The sequence below is a fragment of the Cervus elaphus genome, chromosome 16 (assembly GCF_910594005.1).
Source record: "Cervus elaphus chromosome 16, mCerEla1.1, whole genome shotgun sequence".
NCBI classification, from domain to species: domain Eukaryota; kingdom Metazoa; phylum Chordata; class Mammalia; order Artiodactyla; family Cervidae; genus Cervus; species Cervus elaphus.
Genome location: NC_057830.1, coordinates 13,669,268 through 13,690,623, shown reverse-complemented (window position 1 = coordinate 13,690,623; position 21,356 = coordinate 13,669,268). Strand labels below are relative to the sequence as shown.

The 21,356-nt window shown below is 39.2% G+C and overlaps 1 protein-coding gene across 1 annotated transcript in view; it reads right to left on the bottom strand.

Annotated features, from left to right (window-relative positions):
* ELP1 (elongator acetyltransferase complex subunit 1) overlaps nt 1-21,356 on the bottom strand; it is a 62,554-nt gene that overhangs the window by 38,454 nt on the left and 2,744 nt on the right. Inside the window, exons 2-11 of the mRNA XM_043927570.1 lie at nt 19,776-19,938; nt 19,217-19,369; nt 17,466-17,547; nt 16,757-16,837; nt 10,347-10,432; nt 8,157-8,253; nt 7,713-7,803; nt 6,507-6,630; nt 5,458-5,551; nt 333-563 (exon numbers count right to left, since the gene is read on the bottom strand). Of these exons, the coding sequence (XP_043783505.1) occupies nt 333-563; nt 5,458-5,551; nt 6,507-6,630; nt 7,713-7,803; nt 8,157-8,253; nt 10,347-10,432; nt 16,757-16,837; nt 17,466-17,547; nt 19,217-19,369; nt 19,776-19,925 (1,189 nt within the window). The 5' untranslated portion in view covers nt 19,926-19,938. The remainder of the gene's footprint in view (nt 1-332; nt 564-5,457; nt 5,552-6,506; nt 6,631-7,712; nt 7,804-8,156; nt 8,254-10,346; nt 10,433-16,756; nt 16,838-17,465; nt 17,548-19,216; nt 19,370-19,775; nt 19,939-21,356) is intronic.

The following is a 21,356-nucleotide window of genomic DNA, read 5'->3' as shown; positions in this document are numbered from 1 at the left end:
ATGCCACAAGCCTACTGCAGTCTTCCTCTTGACCCAAGGTCAGAAATGTCAATGTCTTCAAAGTCCCGACAAGTAAACATGTAAAGGTCATGGTTGCAGCTCAACAGGGAGTTGGGGGAGGCGTGTGGAGAGGAGAGACCATGGTTCTTAGGGGAGTACACGCCTCACCGAAGGGTGTTCCCACTGAATCCAAACCAGAAGCACAAGTAAAAACAAAGCGAACCACCAGAATAATCAACTGAACAAAAACCCCCCAGTTCCAGTCAAACCACCACATCTGCAGGCCCCGGCTCAGACCCTCCCGGGCCCACAGACACTTTTCAGCTCCTTACTTCCATCAATAACAGCCACATTTGCCATGTCACTCAAGTTATCTCCCGCGCTCCGGTCAGTCGTCCAGCGCCAGTCATAGCAGAGGTAATGCCAGCCTTGACAGAGAACATGCAGCCGGTATGGGGTTACCGGGTCCCACATCAGAGACGCAATCTTGCTCTTCCCACAGGTGTCGAAGGGCAGACTTTGCTTGAGATACCAGTGATAGTTTCCAACAGTCCAGAGCTGAACTGCAGGGGAAAATGAAACGAAGGCCATCAGAGGCAGAGGGCAGAGGACCAGACTTCGCACCATTTGCTAGAGAGGGATGGGGATGCACTTTTCTTTTTCAAATGACCCTTTCTGCTCAGCCTCTTTGTTAAGATAATAATATTAACAATAACTGTTAAAGCAGGACTTCCCTGGAGGCCGAGTGGCTAAGACTCTGTGCTCCCAATGCAGGGAGCCCGAGTTTGATGCCTGGTCCAAGAACTAGAGGCCACATGCCACAACCAAGACTTGGCAGAGTCAAATAAATAAAAATAAATATTAAAAGACCAGCGAAGTGAACATAAAAAAACCTGAAAAGTGTAGCTTTTCATGAGGATAAAATGTTAAGCACTGGGATGACCCAGAGGGATGGGATGGGGAGGGAGGTGGGAGGGAGGTTCAGATGGGGAACACATGTAAATCCATGGCTGATTCATGTCAGTGTATGGCAAAAGCCACTACAATAATGTCAAGTAATTAGCCTCCAACTAATAAATGAAAAAATAAAAAAATAAAGAGCTCTATGGGAGAGAATGGGAAAAAAAAAAAAAGATGTTAAGCATCAGTAAGGCCAGAAGCACACACGTTCATTTTTGCCTCTACCTTCACACTTTATGATCGTTAGGATGGAAAGCTACCAACATAGGACAGGGCCTTAGTGAGCTGTTTTTTCATAAAGACTTAGAAAGAAAATTTGGCCATTAGATTAACATACCCAACCCAAGAGCACTAGACTAGCATCATTACACTGCATTATGCTTAAGATGTTTATTATTTTCTTCTAGCTGTTTTGCATACAGTTAAATCCACGGGCGATTATATGCAATTACCCTTTGCAACATCTCTTAAAAGAACAAGACCTAAACCTGCAGGGTGCAGGAAGCAGGAAGCAGCTGGTCAAAGAGCATAAACCTTCAGTTACAAGTCCCAGGGATCTAATGTAGTGTGGTGACTACAGTTAACACTACTGTACTGTATACTTGAAAGCTGCTACGAGAGTAGACTTCAGATGGCCTCACCATAACAACAACAAAAAATGATAATTCTATTAAGTGAAGATTGAGTTAATCAACCTACTGCGGTAAACACTTCAGTGTATATGCATGTATCAAATCATCACATTATATCTCCTGAATGTACTAGTTACATGTCAATTAGATCTCAATAAAGCTGGGGGAAAAAAAAGACCTAATCACGTCACAGCCAGCTTTTTATTAAACAGATGAGAGCTGTCATAAATGATAGCTCAGTCGGTAAAGAATCTGCCTGCAATGCAGGAGACCTGGGTTCGATTCCTCAGTCAGGAAGATCCCCTGGAGAAGGAAATGGCGACCCACTCCAGTATTCTTGCCTGGAGAATCCCATGGACAGAGGAGCCTGGCGGGCTGCAGTCCACGGGGTCGCAAGAACTGGACATGACTTAGCGACTAAACCACCACCACCATCATACATAAATGAATATTTTAATTGTATTAAGGAATTTCTTTTCTTTAAGCATCTCCCTGATCACTAACTCTTCACTCAGCAATCACAGCAAATCCAACCTAGTTCTTGAACCAGGTTATTATAAACACTTCCACCGAGCTCTGGGTTAAGTTAGATCACACACTCACGCTCTGTGAGGACAGGTATTGCGGCTCTCCTTGCACTAACACTTGCCCTATGAGCATATCACAGGGCCAGCCATGAACACCTGGTGAATCAGTGGTTCTCCACTCTGGCTGCACCTTTAAAACAAATCACCTGGAAGCTCTTTTTAATAAAATTAAATATCGACATATAGATAAGGTGTCCATAGGTTCGTGGATTTATCTCTGGGCTTTCTATTCTGTTCCATTGATCTATATTTCTGTCTTTGTGCCAGTACCACACTGTCTTGATGACTGTGGCTTTGTAGTAGAGTCTGAAGTCAGGCAGGTTGATTCCTCCAGTTCCATTCTTCTTTCTCAAGATTACTTTGGCTATTCGAGGTTTTTTGTATTTCCATACAAATTGTGAAATTCTTTGGTCTAGTTCTGTGAAAAATACCGTTGGTAGCTTGATAGGGATTGCATTGAATCTATAGATTGCTTTGGGTAGAATAGCCATTTTGACAATATTGATTCTTCCAATCCATGAACACGGTATGTTTCTCCATCTGTTTGTGTCCTCTTTGATTTCTTTCATCAGTGTTTTATAGTTTTCTATGTATAGGTCTTTTGTTTCTTTAGGTAGATATACTCCTAAGTATTTTATTCTTTTTGTTGCAATGGTGAATGGTATTGTTTCCTTAATTTCTCTTTCTGTTTTTTCATTGTTTGTATATAGGAATGCAAGGGATTTCTGTGTGTTAATTTTATATCCTGCAACTTTACTATATTCATTGATTAGTTCTAGTAATTTTCTGGTAGAGTCTTTAGGGTTTTCTATGTAGAGGATCATGTCATCTGCAAACAGTGAGAGTTTCACTTCTTCTTTTCCTATCTGGATTCCTTTTACTTCTTTTTCTGCTCTGATTGCTGTGGCCAAAACTTCCAACACTATGTTGAACAGTAGTGGTGAGAGTGGGCACCCTTGTCTTGTTCCTGATTTCAGGGGAAATGCTTTCAATTTTTCACCATTGAGGGTGATGCTTGCTGTGGGTTTGTCATATATAGCTTTTATTATGTTGAGGTATGTTCCTTCTATTCCTGCTTTTTGGAGAGTTTTAATCATAAATGAGTGTTGAATTTTGTCAAAGGCTTTCTCTGCATCTATTGAGATAATCATATGGTTTTTATCTTTCAATTTGTTAATGTGGTGTATTACATTGATTGATTTGCAGATATTGAAGAATCCTTGCATTCCTGGGATAAAGCCCACTTGGTCGTGGTGTATGATTTTTTTAATATGTTGTTGGATTCTGTTCGCTAGAATTTTGTTAAGGATTTTTGCATCTATGTTCATCAGTGATATTGGCCTGTAGTTTTCTTTTTTTGTGGCATCTTTGTCTGATTTTGGAATTAGGGTGATGGTGGCCTCATAGAATGAGTTTGGAAGTTTACCTTCTTCTGCAATTTTCTGGAAGAGTTTGAGTAAGGTAGGTCTTAGCTCTTCTCTAAATTTTTGGTAGAATTCAGCTGTGAAGCCATCTGGTCCTGGGCTTTTGTTTGCTGGAAGATTTTTGATTACAGTTTCAATTTCCTTGCCTGTGATGGGTCTGTTAAGATCTTCTATTTCTTCCTGGTTCAGTTTTGGAAAGTTATACTTTTCTAAGAATTTGTCCATTTCATCCAAGTTGTCCATTTTATTGGCATAGAGCTGCTGGTAGTAGTCTCTTATGATCCTTTGTATTTCAGTGTTGTCTGTTGTGATCTCTCCATTTTCATTTCTAATTTTGTTAATTTGGTTCTTCTCTCTTTGTTTCTTAATGAGTCTTGCTAATGGTTTGTCAATTTTGTTTATTTTTTCAAAAAACCAGCTTTTAGCTTTGTTGATTTTTGCTATGGTCTCTTTAGTTTCTATTGCATTTATTTCTGCCTTAATTTTTAAGATTTCTTTCCTTCTGCTAACCCTGGGGTTCTTCATTTCTTCCTTCTCTAATTGCTTTAGGTGTAGAGTTAGGTTATTTATTTGGCTTTTTTCTTGTTTCTTGATGTAAGCCTGTAATGCTAGTCTCCACTATAACACACTGAAAGCAACTCTGAGATGAGGCCTGGATAGCAATTTTTTCCTAAAGGTGCAGCCAGGGTCGAGAACTATTGTGATGAATGAATGAATGAACTTCCAAATAACATTTCTGCTAAAGTTCTAGTGATTAAACGCTTTGAAAGCCACTCAGAAAATAAATGAAAAGATTTATGGAAAAAAATGTTCAGCATACTGCTATTGATGACAGTGAAAAATTACAAAACTTTAAATGTGTAACAAAATAGGATTTAATAAACAGTAGCATAAAGCAATATATAGCAATTTAAAATGATACACATATCTGAAATGGAAATAGTTTGAGATACATTGTAAAAGCAAGCTATAAACCTATAGGTATCATACTTACATATTTAACAAAAATGAGATCATAGCTATACTGAGACATATACATAAAACCTAGGAAGACAAGAAAATTTTAATAATGACTATTATTGAGTGATAGAATTATGGAAGAACTTTTTTCTTCCCATCTTTATTTTCTAATGTTTTCACATTTTACATATATACTGAAAATAATATTTACAATTTGATTTACCATTTAAAATCTGTAAGATTCTTTCTTATATCTAACCTCATTCCTCTTTCACTTCCACAGTATTCCTTTGGCTAACATTCTGATTTGCTACAGTAATATCATCCATGAAGAAAAAGCAATAATGACTTGGTTATTTGATACGTCAACTTGGCTAGGCTATGGTGTCTAGTTGTTTGATGGAACACTAGTCTAGATGTTGCTGGGAAGGTATTGTGCAGATGTGATTAAACTTTCAAATCAGCTGACTTTAAGTACAGCAGATTAGCCTCCATAATGTGGAGAGATCTCATCCAAAGAGTTTATTACCTTAAGGGCAAAACCTGAGGCTTCCCAGAGGAAAAGGAATTTTGCCCCAAGACTGTAGCACAGAATCCTGTCCGAGTTTCCAGACTGTGGGCCTGTCTTATCTCAGATTCTGGACTCAAGACTGCAACATCAACTCTTCACTAATTTTCCAATCAGCCAGCCTACCCTGATTCTATTTCTCTAGGGAACTCTGCCTGATACATAACTGAAATCATCCCATGAAAATTCCGTAACCACTCCCTCATCTCTACCTGCCTGCTCAGGTGTCTTTGATCCATTTCAGGACTAAGTGGAAGGGACAAAGGAAACTACTACTTTCAACTTCACTCTATGGGGCAGAAGCCAAGATATCGGTGCTGTCTTACCATAGGTTTTCAGAGATGAATTTTCTTCCCTCTGAAGTTCTTCCAACCAAACTGCAAGCACAGTGGAGTCTGCATTCCAGAAAAGGCCATTAACCTAATAGGGAAAAAAGACCTGTCATTAGCCTTTAACTATATATTTATCTCAAAATCTTTACAAAAGCTACATTTCCTACTCTCACAAGTCAAATAATTCCACAATGGAGTCGATCCCTAGCTGTAAATTATTAACCTATGGAGTTATTAAGCATATCTGTCATCACATGTAGAGGACATTTTAAAAAATGCATTATGTTTAAATACTTAACCAAATGCAAGGTGATATTTTTAGACAATCAGGGAAATTTGATTACAAACTAGGTATTAGATAATATTAATAAATTATTACTAATTTTGTAAGGTGCGATAATGGAATTGTGGTTACATAACGAAAAATGTTCTTAACTGTTAGAGAAAAGAATATTGAAAATAAGATTTCTAGAATGAAAATCCTAGGAAATTTTTACAAAGTGTGTGTCTGTGTGTGTGTATGTAGGCCAGAGAGTAAATAACAGATGACAATAATTTTGAAAAATGCTGGTATATATCTGATGAAAGTAAGTAATAGGCACATAGGAGTTCATTAAACTCTTCTCACAATTTTTATTATATTTAATTTTTTTACATAATTAAAAATAATCATGATTTGTTTCTGATCCCACAAAGATCCAAATGGTACACAACCTTCTTAAGGATTAAATGTTGTAAGTGACAAGTATCTTTATCACTGGAAGAATTACGCTTTTGTCAAAATAAACAATAAAAACTAGCATTTCTATTTCTTTTCTGTGTTTTATCTAGTGTGAGGAAAGAATGCCATTTTTTCCCTCTGCAAAACCTCCTTAAGAAAAACAACTTCTGTTTTGCAAAAAACAAATTCAGTCATAGGAAGCCACTGCTTTTGTTACTAACTATTCTGGGGCTTCTGTTTACACACCCATATCAGACACAAACTTTCTCTACAACTGTGGACAGTCCTCTAAATTTGATGGTGAAAGAACTAAGGCACCTACCTTAACCTCATCTTTGAAGAAAGGAAGTGTAAACTGTCCATGGATAAGTCCATTTTTCTCAAAAAACACAACATCCTGCTGATTGGGTTTATCTTGCGTAGATGCAATCAAACTGCCTGAAGGCCTAAAAGCAAAAGCCCAGTGTCAGAACATCCAAAAGTTCACCCAGCTGGTGAAGAACAAGATGAAATTCAAAGAAACAATTTTTCTCTACAAAAACAAGAAGCCTCCACCCAAGGAAGTTTTAAATTCTGCATTTCCTGGCAAGCAGTCACCCTAGTGTGGGACTCGATCTACCCAGAGGAGGCAGTGCCTTTTCCTGATTTGTCCACACAAAGATTCTATTTGCCCACAAAGCATCAGATTTAGACTGCACTTGGCTGACTTTCGAAAAATACCAGTAAACTATTTAAACCATTCCCAGTATAATGTCCAATAATGCCACAACCTACTTCTCCTTCAATTATGTCTTCAGTAATATTCCATGTATTCAGTAATGCTCAGGTAAGCAGTCTTAAAGACTTCTCAATCTACTGAAAAAAGCTTGATCGCTGCATCCTGTTTTTATCTGTCTCTAGAATTTTAATTTAAATACATCTCTCTCTTTGCACTATCATCCAACTGCCACTCAAACAATGGTGGGAAACAGATGTTTAAAACCTAGAGACCTAGGTTTTGCCTATAACAGATGCTTCTGAGACAGAAGCTATTTCTTCTAACTATAATCAGGACAGCCACATATGACAAGAAGGTGTGACCTGCAAAAGGGTACTGGGTCAACAGGTGAATTGGGCCCAAATGCAGCCTGCCCATTCTTCAGCGAACAGGTCCCCTTCGTGTGGGAGCTTGTGCAGAGAATGGAAGTCCCTTTCCTAGTCTTCCCCAAAGCGCCACTGCCCCACCGAACTTTGCAGACTGCGACTTCCCTTCTGAGCACCTCCTTCTGTTTTACACAGTGGATTCCCTAGGCCCTGCCTACAGCAACCAAACGTGTGCGCTTTGCAATGATGAGGTCTGTGAAGCTCAGAATCTACTACTCAAACCACATTCAGACTTCAGAAAACTAAGAAAGATCCAGGCTTATAGTCAAATGAGAACAAGTAATTATGCTCTTGTGACTTATAAATGCCTACATTCAATAGGTACCACCACCCCTACCCTCGCTCTCTCTGGGGAGGAAGTTACGAGACTCCTTCTCCCACTCACTTCCAAGCCAGAGCAGGTCCCAGTCCCGCCACGGGCTCACTGGTTGACTGTAAAGCGAACTCCCGGCTCCACACTCTGACCTTTCGAGCCCCTGTGCAGCAGAAAGAGGGGGAAGAAATGACAACGACAAAACTTGGAGCACTGTGATAAATGCCGCCAAGTCAGAACTTCCAAACGTCTTCCTTGTTAATAAAAACTATCAAGGTTTTACAAAGCCAACTAGATTAATCTTGCTAAAAAGTTGTACCTAATATGTAGGAGGCTGGACCAAACAGCCTCAAAGAACTCTTCTAATGCTTAGTTCTTTATGCATTTAGCACCTAAAGCAGCACATTGTTAGATCATGTGCAATGAAAGTAAACCCTCGGAGCAAAAGAAAGAAAAACTCCCTGAACTAAGGAAGATTTTTTAAAAGTTTTATTTAACTGCAACTTATTTCCATACCTGTTTCTGGACAAACAACACTCACAGCAAAAAACTGCCCATCGCCACGCCAGGTAACTTGTGGTCTATGGTCATCCCAGGGCAAAGCAGACTCGTGCTAAAGAGAGGGAAAAACACAGATGTTACTGGGGGCCTTAAATGATCTAGAATCTAACAGTCTCAGGCTATTAAAGCTATATTTTTTATGTAAGGTTTAACCTACTTAGAAAATGAGATTCACAGAACCCTCGAGAACCCTTCTGGATGGGCCCTTAGACCCAGAAATCCTCAACCTAAAACAAGACAAAATCCTTCTCTGGGCATTAGAAAGTGGCCTCTAAGCACAGCAACAGAGAAAGAGCTGAAGATCTAGATATTAAAAATATTAAAACAAAGGAATCTATCAGGTAACTATATACGGAAATAAATGTTTGTCTCAATTTGAGAGAGTAGCATGTTATTTACTGTGTAAGCTTTGCAACAGTGCACAGAAGAATGAAGAAGATGAGAGGAAGGTGGGCAAGGAACAGCTAGAGGAGATAAGCCAGCAGCCATGATGAAAACATGGATAAGCGTTTCGTTCCGCAGCACAGAAGGAAGAAAGGTTTCAAGTGCCACTTGCATCTTAGTCCTGAAAGCCTTGAAGACAGAAGCCAATTCTGCTGGGCTGGGGACCAGTGACCACCTGGGCAGCCTTCATCAGCTTCCAGGACAGCTAAGTCAGAATGGCGCTAATGCTACAACCAGCACAGCAGGGGATACACAGCAGCCTAACAAGGTTTATTCTCAATGACACTGCCCTGCAGCACAGAATGCAAACTTCCTCCAGTGAAGGGCTGAGACAAAGGATGAGTTACATGAAATAAATTATGGATGGGAAATGCAAATGGCAGGCAGTGTACGATTTTCATCTATTCTAGAAGGTCAGCTCAGGCAAATTTCCCATGTAGTACAGACAAAAATGCTTCCATTTTATTCCATCCTACAAAAGGCCCATATCCTGGGATGATCCTCAATTCATCTCTCTCACCCCACATCTGATCTATTATCAATAAATCCTGTAGGCTCTATCTTCAAAATGTATCCAGCAAGAAGGAAAACATAAGAATTTCATCCAAGAAGAGAAATCAGGAAAAGAAAAAAAATCTAATATAAACGTATATAGGAAAGGTATAAAATCATACATGTGAATTCTCAACAATGAATACAGGAGAGCAGCTCCTTCTAGGGAGGAAGCGGAAGAATGTCAGGAAGGGATACAGAGTGTTTCATTTCTGTCTGCAATGAATTTGTTTTTTTAATAAATATTGGTTATAATTATTCTCTTTGTGGAAAAAAAAAATGACAAACTAACTTAGCAATATGAAAGAAAGAGAGGATCTTTCTCATTCCCTAATGTCTCTAAACAGCTTATGTCCATGACCACCCTCTACGTGTGAAACAGAGCAGGACCCTATGGTGATCCTTGCCCCCCACCCCACCCCCGCCACCATGGCCTCAGCTTGCCTTCTGTCCATGGAAAAACTTCAGCTAAACAATAAATTCAATCAGAGAAGTGAGAAAAACGAAGAAACAAAGGAAAACAGCCAAACAAGACTAAGTAATAATAGTTTAGTCATTAAGCATAGTCAAGGATCTTTAATTCCTCAACGGCCATAGCTAATTTTCTGAGCCATGTCCTGTGAGCTATCTTAGAGATTCTAAAACCCCCACTGGGTGAAAGAAGTTAACTACACGATGACCAGACTGTAGCCATGACATAAGCTGCCGCAATTCTGAGAAATGGCCTCAAAGAAACGGGAACAAACTGAACCTAGAACTAAAGATTAACTGTACTTAAAATAATCAAGATGACATGGATCAGACCACCGCATGACCAATTTCAAGGTGACTGTCAGAGTTGACTTTACTGTTTCTGCATGTAGTCCTGTCACTCAGCCTATAAAAACTCTTGCCCAGTGGACATTCGGGTGGGGCTGGGGGGCAGGGAATGCCAGCCTTTGGAGAGGAGTGCACCCCCTTCCCCTCTCAGTTGTCAGCATCCGGAATAAAGCAAACTTTCCTTTCCACCAACTCTGCCTCTTGATTGGCTTTAGAGCAGCAAGCTGTTGGATCCCTTTCTGTAACATCTAGACACTCAAGAGTTCCTGGTGGGTAGCAGAACTTCTATTTTTTCCAAACAAAGTTCTTTATCCATCAGACCAACCTTACCATTTGCATCTGAAAAGCTGCTTGCCTGCCTTCAGATCCATGGAACTGCGTCTCCTTCCTGCCCCAACCAACAGTGATGAACTTGCCTAGAGGACAATTGAGTGAGAACATGCAAGACAATAAGTTAAATAAAATAAAAGCCGATTCAAGAAGTTGGGTCCCCTGAGACCTCTCAATAAATTGACCAGCAGTCAAGATGTTAAAAACCTATGTTTCACATTATATGCTCAGTGATTTTGAAGACTCTGAAATACTCTTATTTTGGAACATTACTGCCATCATATATAAATTACCTTGATGACAGTCAGCAATCTACCTCACTTGACAAGAAGAACGAAACGTGAAAAATCTATGTGATATGTTCATGGATAACAAAAACATAAGAACTAAGAGCTGGGAATAAAATTCCAATTTTAAATGTTCAATTTGCGAAATGTATTCAATTTGCAATCAATTTTAAATGATCTCCTTGCTAGTGAGGGAGATCTTGGATTATGGAATTCAACTCCTCACAGAGACAGAGACTGAGATGCCCTCAGGGACAGAGGCCAAAATTAGATCACAGGGCTTCTGCCTTCCAAGTTGGGCTTCTTTCTAAATCATAATGCTGAGCTTACTACCTAAAACATAAAGTCAAAACTGCTGAAATGATGCAGCTCTTCTGTTCCTGGAAGTAGGATCTGGCATCCTCCAGATGTACAGCTACGACAGAGATGTTCTTGAGAGCAGGATCCAAATACTTCCTCCCTACAACTGATGCTGACCCTGCTGAAGCAGGGCTGCTTATAATTTCTATGAATTACGGGTTGGCACGACTGTTTCCAGTCTGCTCTGCTGGGGCACATCCAAGTATCGTATGGATCACACCGCAGAGCATGCCCTGCTGCTGTATGCAAACAGTAGTGCCTACCCTGGTGCATGCCCCTGGGTTTCTACGCAAAAGTTTCCACAGAGAGGTAAAGGGTCTGGAGGGAAGCAAAAAACCTTTCCCAGTGGGGGATCAGATAATAAGTGATGGGACTACCACAGAAATCAGCGAACTACAGCCTCATTACAAATCATTACAGCATCATTACAAATAAAGTTGTACCGGAGCACAGCCAAACCCATTTCTTTATGTATTATCTCTAGGTGCTTCCCTACTTCGTCAGCAGAGTTAGATAGCTGCAACAGAGACCATACGGCCTGTAAAGCTGAAAAACATTACTATCCAGCTCTTTACAGAACAAGTTTGACAACAGGGTTAGAAGAACCACATCTATTCACCACTTCAGAGTGACTTTTTGTACTGACAAATACATTTTTAAGACCCAGGACCCTGCCTTGGACTCCTCCTCCCTTGATATACTCCATCAGACTTATGAAAAAGTTGGCAGGATGAACTAGAGAGCACTTTCCCATGCAAAGCTGTGTGCTTCTTACCTCTATGACAACCTCTATGACTGTCCTCAAAGCTGGATGCCCCAGAGTCCCACCCTGGACCCTAGATCCAGCTCCATACCTGCTCCCTGAGCTAGCAAAACTGTAGCTTCTGTCAATGACTCCCAGTCCACAGCTCTGGCTTCTGCTGAGCATCAGCTCCTAATTTACCTGCTTCACGTGGTGATCCCATATGGCCCTTCAACAAATTCAAAACAGAACTCGCCACCCACCTCTTACAGACCACATTTCCCCACCCTTCCTCTCAGATACTGGCATCTTTATTTTCACAACCTGAGTTTCCGGCTACAGTCCAACTAAACTTTCTCCTTCACCTTACACACCAAAAGCCTATTTATTTCATTCTCTAAACTGGTATTTCTCAAACTAGCTAGGGCAAAAGAGGAACCAGGCATGTATATTCCAAAAATGTTTCTCATAATTCCAAAAATTGTATTCCTATCTTCACTGAGAATCAAAACTTTTCTGCATTTTTTCCCCTTTTCTAGTCCCACACCCACCTTCATCTCTCACCTGGGTTCCTGTAGCAGCTTCCTACCAGGTCACCCTGTCTCCAATCTCTTCCCTCTCCAACAATCAATTGTGTATCATCAAAACCTTTCATGACTGATCTCCTATAATTCACTGTCTAACTTCTCTATCAAACTTAATCAAAATCTCTCCCTTTTATTTCATTCCACATCCACATCCTCTCACTAGGCAATGTTGAAGTACTCACAGTTGCCTGAACCAGCCAAGACATGTCAAAGGCTTCTATGAAACATCCCTGCCTTGGAAAGAACTGATTCAGTTACTTGGACCACTCCCCCATCCTCAACCCTCACCTACTCAACACCAGATAAGCCAGAGCTCAGCTCAAGTTGGCCTCCTCTGGGAAGTCTTCCCTCCCCATGACCCCTTTTCTCTCCTTCTGTCACCCTAATACTTGCAATGTTCTGTTATTATTGAACCAACGGGATCCCTTAAGGGAAAAGCAGTTTTAGCCACAGTACCAAACACACTGCTGGGTTCACAGTACCTACTCAAACATTATTTCTGAACAAATTATTTTTGAATGAAAAAATGATACATCAAGAAACAAGAAAAAAGCCAAATAAATAACCTAACTCTACACCTAAAGCAATTAGAGAAGGAAGAAATGAAGAACCCCAGGGTTAGCAGAAGGAAAGAAATCTTAAAAATTAAGGCAGAAATAAATGCAATAGAAACTAAAGAGACCATAGCAAAAATCAACAAAGCTAAAAGCTGGTTTTTTGAAAAAATAAACAAAATTGACAAACCATTAGCAAGACTCATTAAGAAACAAAGAGAGAAGAACCAAATTAACAAAATTAGAAATGAAAATGGAGAGATCACAACAGACAACACTGAAATACAAAGGATCATAAGAGACTACTACCAGCAGCTCTATGCCAATAAAATGGACAACTTGGATGAAATGGACAAATTCTTAGAAAAGTATAACTTTCCAAAACTGAACCAGGAAGAAATAGAAGATCTTAACAGACCCATCACAGGCAAGGAAATTGAAACTGTAATCAAAAATCTTCCAGCAAACAAAAGCCCAGGACCAGATGGCTTCACAGCTGAATTCTACCAAAAATTTAGAGAAGAGCTAAGACCTACCTTACTCAAACTCTTCCAGAAAATTGCAGAAGAAGGTAAACTTCCAAACTCATTCTATGAGGCCACCATCACCCTAATTCCAAAATCAGACAAAGATGCCACAAAAAAAGAAAACTACAGGCCAATATCACTGATGAACATAGATGCAAAAATCCTTAACAAAATTCTAGCGAACAGAATCCAACAACATATTAAAAAAATCATACACCACGACCAAGTGGGCTTTATCCCAGGAATGCAAGGATTCTTCAATATCTGCAAATCAATCAATGTAATACACCACATTAACAAATTGAAAGATAAAAACCATATGATTATCTCAATAGATGCAGAGAAAGCCTTTGACAAAATTCAACACTCATTTATGATTAAAACTCTCCAAAAAGCAGGAATAGAAGGAACATACCTCAACATAATAAAAGCTATATATGACAAACCCACAGCAAGCATCACCCTCAATGGTGAAAAATTGAAAGCATTTCCCCTGAAATCAGGAACAAGACAAGGGTGCCCACTCTCACCACTACTGTTCAACATAGTGTTGGAAGTTTTGGCCACAGCAATCAGAGCAGAAAAAGAAGTAAAAGGAATCCAGATAGGAAAAGAAGAAGTGAAACTCTCACTGTTTGCAGATGACATGATCCTCTACATAGAAAACCCTAAAGACTCTACCAGAAAATTACTAGAACTAATCAATGAATATAGTAAAGTTGCAGGATATAAAATTAACACACAGAAATCCCTTGCATTCCTATATACAAACAATGAAAAAACAGAAAGAGAAATTAAGGAAACAATACCATTCACCATTGCAACAAAAAGAATAAAATACTTAGGAGTATATCTACCTAAAGAAACAAAAGACCTATACATAGAAAACTATAAAACACTGATGAAAGAAATCAAAGAGGACACAAACAGATGGAGAAACATACCGTGTTCATGGATTGGAAGAATCAATATTGTCAAAATGGCTATTCTACCCAAAGCAATCTATAGATTCAATGCAATCCCTATCAAGCTACCAACGGTATTTTTCACAGAACTAGACCAAAGAATTTCACAATTTGTATGGAAATACAAAAAACCTCGAATAGCCAAAGTAATCTTGAGAAAGAAGAATGGAACTGGAGGAATCAACCTGCCTGACTTCAGGCTCTACTACAAAGCCACAGTCATCAAGACAGTGTGGTACTGGCACAAAGACAGAAATATAGATCAATGGAACAGAATAGAAAGCCCAGAGATAAATCCACGAACCTATGGACACCTTATCTTTGACAAAGGAGGCAAGGATATACAATGGAAAAAAGACAACCTCTTTAACAAGTGGTGCTGGGAAAACTGGTCAACCACTTGTAAAAGAATGAAACTAGAACACTTTCTAACACCATACACAAAAATAAACTCAAAATGGATTAAAGATCTAAATGTCAGACCAGAAACTATAAAACTCCTAGAGGAGAACATAGGCAAAACACTCTCCGACATAAATCACAGCAGGATCCTCTATGACCCACCTCCCAGAATATTGGAAATAAAAGCAAAACTAAACAAATGGGATCTAATGAAACTTAAAAGCTTTTGCACTACAAAGGAAACTATAAGTAAGGTGAAAAGACAGCCCTCAGATTGGGAGAAAATAATAGCAAATGAAGAAACAGACAAAGGATTAATCTCAAAAATATACAAGCACTCCTGCAGCTCAATTCCAGAAAAATAAATGACCCAATCAAAAAATGGGCCAGAGAACTAAACAGACATTTCTCCAAAGAAGACATACAGATGGCTAACAAACACATGAAAAGGTGCTCAACATCACTCATTATTAGAGAAATGCAAATCAAAACCACAATGAGGTACCATTACACACCAGTCAGGATGGCTGCTATCCAAAAGTCTACAAGCAATAAATGCTGGAGAGGGTGTGGAGAAAAGGGAACCCTCTTACACTGTTGGTGGGAATGCAAACTAGTACAGCCACTATGGAAAACAGTGTGGAGATTCCTTAAAAAACTGGAAATAGAACTGCCATATGACCCAGCAATCCCACTTCTGGGCATACACACTGAGGAAACCAGATCTGAAAGAGACACGTGCACCCCAATGTTCATCGCAGCACTGTTTATAATAGCCAGGACATGGAAGCAACCTAGATGCCCATCAGCAGATGAATGGATAAGGAAGCTGTGGTACATATACACCATGGAATATTACTCAGCCGTCAAAAAGAATTCATTTGAACCAGTCCTAATGAGATGGATGAAACTGGAGCCCGTTATACAGAGTGAAGTAAGCCAGAAAGATAAAGAACATTACAGCATACTAACACATATATATGGAATTTAGAAAGATGGTAACGATAACCCTATATGCAAAACAGAAAAAGAGACACAGAAATACAGAACAGACTTTTGAACTCTGTGGGAGAAGGTGAGGGTGGGATGTTTCAAAAGAACAGCATGTATACTATCTATGGTGAAACAGATCACCAGCCCAGGTGGGATGCATGAGACAAGTGCTCGGGCCTGGTACACTGGGAAGACCCAGAGGAATCGGGTGGAGAGGGAGGTGGGAGGGGGGATCGGGATGGGGAATAAGTGTAAATCTATGGCGGATTCATATCAATGTATGACAAAACCCACTGAAATGCTGTGAAGTAATTAGCCTCCAACTAACAAAAAAATTAAAAAAAAAAAAAAATGAGCAGCAATTTTCTAAATGATTTCTTAGTTGGCTGAATAAGACGATATGAAGTGAGAACTCAGCAAAAGTTAAAATACCATTGCCCCCATTCCCCTCCTCAATCAAGCCAGCTACCTGGTACCCTCAAGTTGGTCGGAGCTGCTTAGACTCAAGAAGCATCTCCACTCTTCTTCTCTTCAATACTTCCATGGCCTAGTGCCCGTATCACCTCAGCTAGATCTGAGCAAGAAAACAATCTGATGGTTCCCATGACAACTCAGGTCTAATCAATAGGAACAGAAGTCAGCTCTCTACCCCACCTCTCTTGTATTTTCCCCCAAACCGTGTATCAGAAATGCTCTCTTTATTCCAGCCAGTATAGTCCTTTTCATCAAACCCCATGACTAAGCCTATCCTGGGTTTGGGCAATAACAACCCAACCTATAAGCACAGATTCTTATTTCCCAGGTTACTGACAAAGCCAACTCTCAGACCTGAAGAGCCACCAGAGATATGCCTTTTAAGAGCTGCAATGAACTAAAGGAACTGGGCTATCAGACACTTAATTAAGTCAGGGTTTAAGCTTCATAGCTCTTTGGGCTTATGACTATCAGTTGGCAAGAAAAGTCACAAAATGTTTCAAACAAAGTTATACTTACTTTCACCAAAATCATCCTGATGGATCTGCTGTTCCATTATTGGTTCAAAGTCTTTTGTCATCATAATTAGGGTCTGCTGACCTTGAAGGAGCACAAACAAGAATGATTTTGTTCTCATTTAACAAGCCTGCCATTCCGTAAGTATCTACAGCACTGCAAGATACAGAGCTGAAGTGGAAGAATTTGTAATCGAAATAGGGAAGACAGAATTCATTCAAAATGTTCTGACTCTCATTAAAGAAAAAAAAAAATAGTTTTGACTGGGTAAGTCACCTGGTGCTTATTCTCAGCTATCTATGTATGTCAAGCTAACATAAAAATGCACATAGCCCTTCCTCCTCCACTAACTGCAAATGTTGAGTCACCAAGATACCTCTTTGAGTGTATAGCTCATCAGGGTGCTAGTTTACAGAATCTCAGCCGGAACGAAAAGATTTATAGGAAAAAAAAGGACTGGAAGAGCAGTTTTCAGAATCAGTTTATTTTATACAGCAACTCTTCCTCTTAAAAGGATATTAAAATAAACATTGCTGACATTTTTAACTATAACTACAGACTGCAGCAACTTTTTAAAACAATGTGTTCACAAGTAAAACTTAACTCAATTGTTTCAAGAAATGTTTTTTTGAAACCTAAGCACCCTAAAACTTAAGTCTTTGAGCTGTTAGGAGTCATGTCTTATAAAGTTAGGGACCGGTGACATGCTTACCTGTGGCAAGCAGCACCAGCTCTTGGTCAGGACTCCAACTCATGACAGAGATACCACTGGCTACACTCCCGACACATTCCAGCTGAGAGAGACATTTTGAAATGTTAAGTGAAATATGAAAATATAAGCACCTTGACAAATGTTTGTTATGACCGTAATCAAAATAATTCACAACAAAACACCCCAAGGTGAAATTAAGCAGTAAACACTTTTTCAGTAACAGGTATTAAGAGATCAGGCGTGATACAGACCATGGGGACTAGATGTGACGACGGCCACTCCATTCCTCCCATTACGGAGCTAAAAGATGCCTCTACAGTAGGGTGAGGGCTGTAACTGAGGTCTCCAGGAATTAAGTGGGGAATTAGAGCAAAGAAAGACAAACAGCCCAGGTGAGTTCAGGAAAGCCTCTCTGAGGAGGTGCTTTAAAGGGTAGAAACAGGGCTAGGAAGAAGAGACTGGGGGAGAAAATGTGGTGTTAAGGCACAGAATTATAAAAAAAAGCAGTTAAAAATCAGCTGCCACTAAAGCATATGGTATACACATACACAGGAATGATGGGGGTGGGGGGTGAGGCTAAAAAGGAATTTGGCAAATAGACAGTGAACCATCTGATAAGGCACAAGAAGGAATACATGGATTCTGTCTTGCAGACACTGTGATGCCATAAATAGGGAGGATCAGCACCATCGGATGGAGACCAGCGGATTACAGGAGCTCAGTAATAGGAAAAAATTCTACAAAACGTTTTACACGTAAAAGCACACCTTTTAAATGTGAGAAATACCAATTTATACTTGATGGCTTTGACGTTTCTCACCAGGAACTGAGAGGGAGATTTATCATTGTACTAAGTGGAACCGTTAAAAGCAAAGGTACCAGATTTACACTGCCAGGGTTCAAATCTCACCTGAAAGCTGTTTGACCTTGGCCTAGCCTCAATTTCCTTTTCTGAAGAATGAGAAAACAACAATCTACTTCACAAGGTTATAGTGAAAAATTACAAAATTCATGTAATTTTGCATGAAAAATACTTTAAAAAGTGCCTGGCAGGGAAAAAAAAAAGTGCCTGGCACCCTGTAAACATATAATAAATGCCAGCTGTTATTATTATCCCATGATTAGTAATATAACTCTTGTGACACATCAATGTTAGAGATCACAGCTAAGGGAGTTATCAATGAAGTTTAAAAAGCTATCAAGGTGAGTAAAGAAATTCAGAAACTCAGCCTTATGCTAGAGTAGAGAAGGAGGCGAGTCGTTGAAATCTATCTCCTCTGATACTCATAAAATGTGCACAAAATGAAACTGTATCACCTTAGTATCTATAGTTCTCAAAAAGAGGCCTACGCAGCATTCTTAAGAGAAAACATGAGCCATTTAAACATCCCAAAGACTTCCTAAGCTGAGAAATAAGGGTTACAACTCAGGATCGGATTCTAGCAAGAGGTGAGCCATACCACACAAGAATGGCCAGGTTTGAGGTTTTGTTCTTATCTGGAATGCTCTCATTGTTCTAATTAATAAACGCAGCAGACAAAACTGAGTTTAAGAAGAATCCTGAAACACAGCTAAAACCATGCCAACAATTTTCTGTAAAGAACTGTAAAATGCAAAGACTCTAATTTGCAAAATGCCTAAATATTATGGCTCCTGATATTTTAAACATCTATGAAAAACTACTGACATGATACAAAAAAAGGCGTTTGAGGATACTTGAGATTTCCTCCTCCCTGCTCTCCCTCGCCTACCTGGTGTGTGGTAAGATTACAAAGCAGGACATCCCCGGAGGCTGTGGCCACACACACAGACTCCTGATCCAGCAAGTCCTGAATACCAACGATGCAGCCACTTCCATCCTCTGGGAGAAAGCCTTCTGCCACCAAAGGAATTTCATTTTTCACCTTTCACCAAGACAAACAAGCAAATTAAGTCAATCTACTCTCAAGAACAATTCATAACATTTCTAGAAGTAAAACATTTTTTTAATGTTTCTTTTATAATACAAAAGCTTTCAAAAATTTTTTCCTAGATTAAAATCCAAACTTTCACTTGAGAAATATCACAACACTACCATCTTTAGCAAAGAAAACAGTTAATATGCTTCTTTTGCCAAGCAAACTTAAAACAAAAACCTGGTCTCTTTGGAGATATCCAATAAAACATGAAGCTAAAAAGTACAATTTTCTAAAATTTACACAGTCTGGGGAAAAGGGACTAAGAATATCATCACCTAAAACACATTAGTAGCAAAATATAATTAAGGGGAGATATCAGAATCCACCCAAATAACTTCCATCAATAACTTACCTCTCTCGTGACAGGGTCTATCTCTACCAATCCACGTTCTGAGCCAATAAGCACTGTCCCCTGCTCGGTTCGGAGAGAGAGGCACTGTGGTTTCCCTTGAACCTGAATATCCCTGAACTCCAGGCTCCGAAGTAACTTTAGATTTCTCATGATGAAGCAAGGCCTAAAAAAAGTACAAATACCTTTAAATGAAGCTTTAATTTATCTGAGAAATAGAAACAGCTTTATAACGACAAATGACCCTCCAGTACAAGCAAAATGATTCAGGGAGCAAAGAAGTCAGAATAACCAGAAAAAAAAAAAAAGATTTAATCTGAACCCACAGAGAGATAAGTGATAGCAACCTAACCAATTGTTTAAATCTAGGGTTTACAAAGTGAGGCTGTGAAATCTGTTTTACATTCTCACTCTTTGGAAGAGGCAAGATTCTCAACTTCAGAGTTTTTTCTTCAAAAAAGATTTAACATCAGTTATTTTGTGAGGAAGCTAAGAACACAATGAATGAGAAAACATATTACTTTTGCACATGAGGATATCTTTTAACTTGGCAGATTTACAAAACTGTATAAAAATCTACATGTATACATACTGGCAGGTGAAGAAAATACAATTACTTTAATATCACCAACTACATTTATAAACTGGCTTTATATCTTAATTGAAAAGTTAAAATTAAAATCAAACTGAAATAAAGAAAAGCATTTACGGCTCTCAGAGAGAAAAAACACTACGAAATTACAATAGGATCCTTCAAAATGATGATCAACAATTGGAGGAGTTTGATAACCTAATAACACTACTTCACGTAACTCCACTTTTCTGATCTGGTTTTCACCAGGGCAACAGAAAAGCTGAGAAACGAATGATCAAAGGAAATATACTTTGGTTTGGCAAAATCAGACTTGCTTTAATGCATAACATTATCTAAGAGGGGAAAAAAAAGCTTATATGCTAGATATTTATATCCAGACCCCTTTAAGATTTATAAGTAGAATTCCCTAACTTACGTTGCTGCTGCTAAGTCACTTCAGTCGTGTCCAACTCTGTGCGACCCCACAGACAGCAGCCCACCAGGCTCCCCCATCCCTGGGATTCTCCAGGCAAGAACACTGGAGTGTATTGCCATTTCCTTCTCCATAACTTATATTAGGAGTGACAATTACACAGACTACACTGGCATAATTGTCACCTTAATCCAAGGTAAATTCTCTCATCTTGCATTTTGTACGTATGACAATGAAAGAATAAACACAAGTCATTTCTTACACTACATAGCAGATTAAGCGCAGTTTGAATGAGGCAACATAAAATGTGAGTTCAGAGGAAGGCAAGACCACATGGTAGAAGTGAGGAACAGAATCAAGGCAGACAATGGTTTTGTAAGCTTTCATGACATATATATTTAAGAATTTCTGGGAATTATTTGAACCTGTATTCTACCATGCAGACTTTTAATCTAGATCTAACCCTGTATAGAAAGCTTGGGTTTTTTCAAAGTATATAGAAATTACATTGTCTTTCATCTAAAGACACCACAAAGATGACCACTGACATAGTTTGAAAGGAAGATCTGAGATGAGA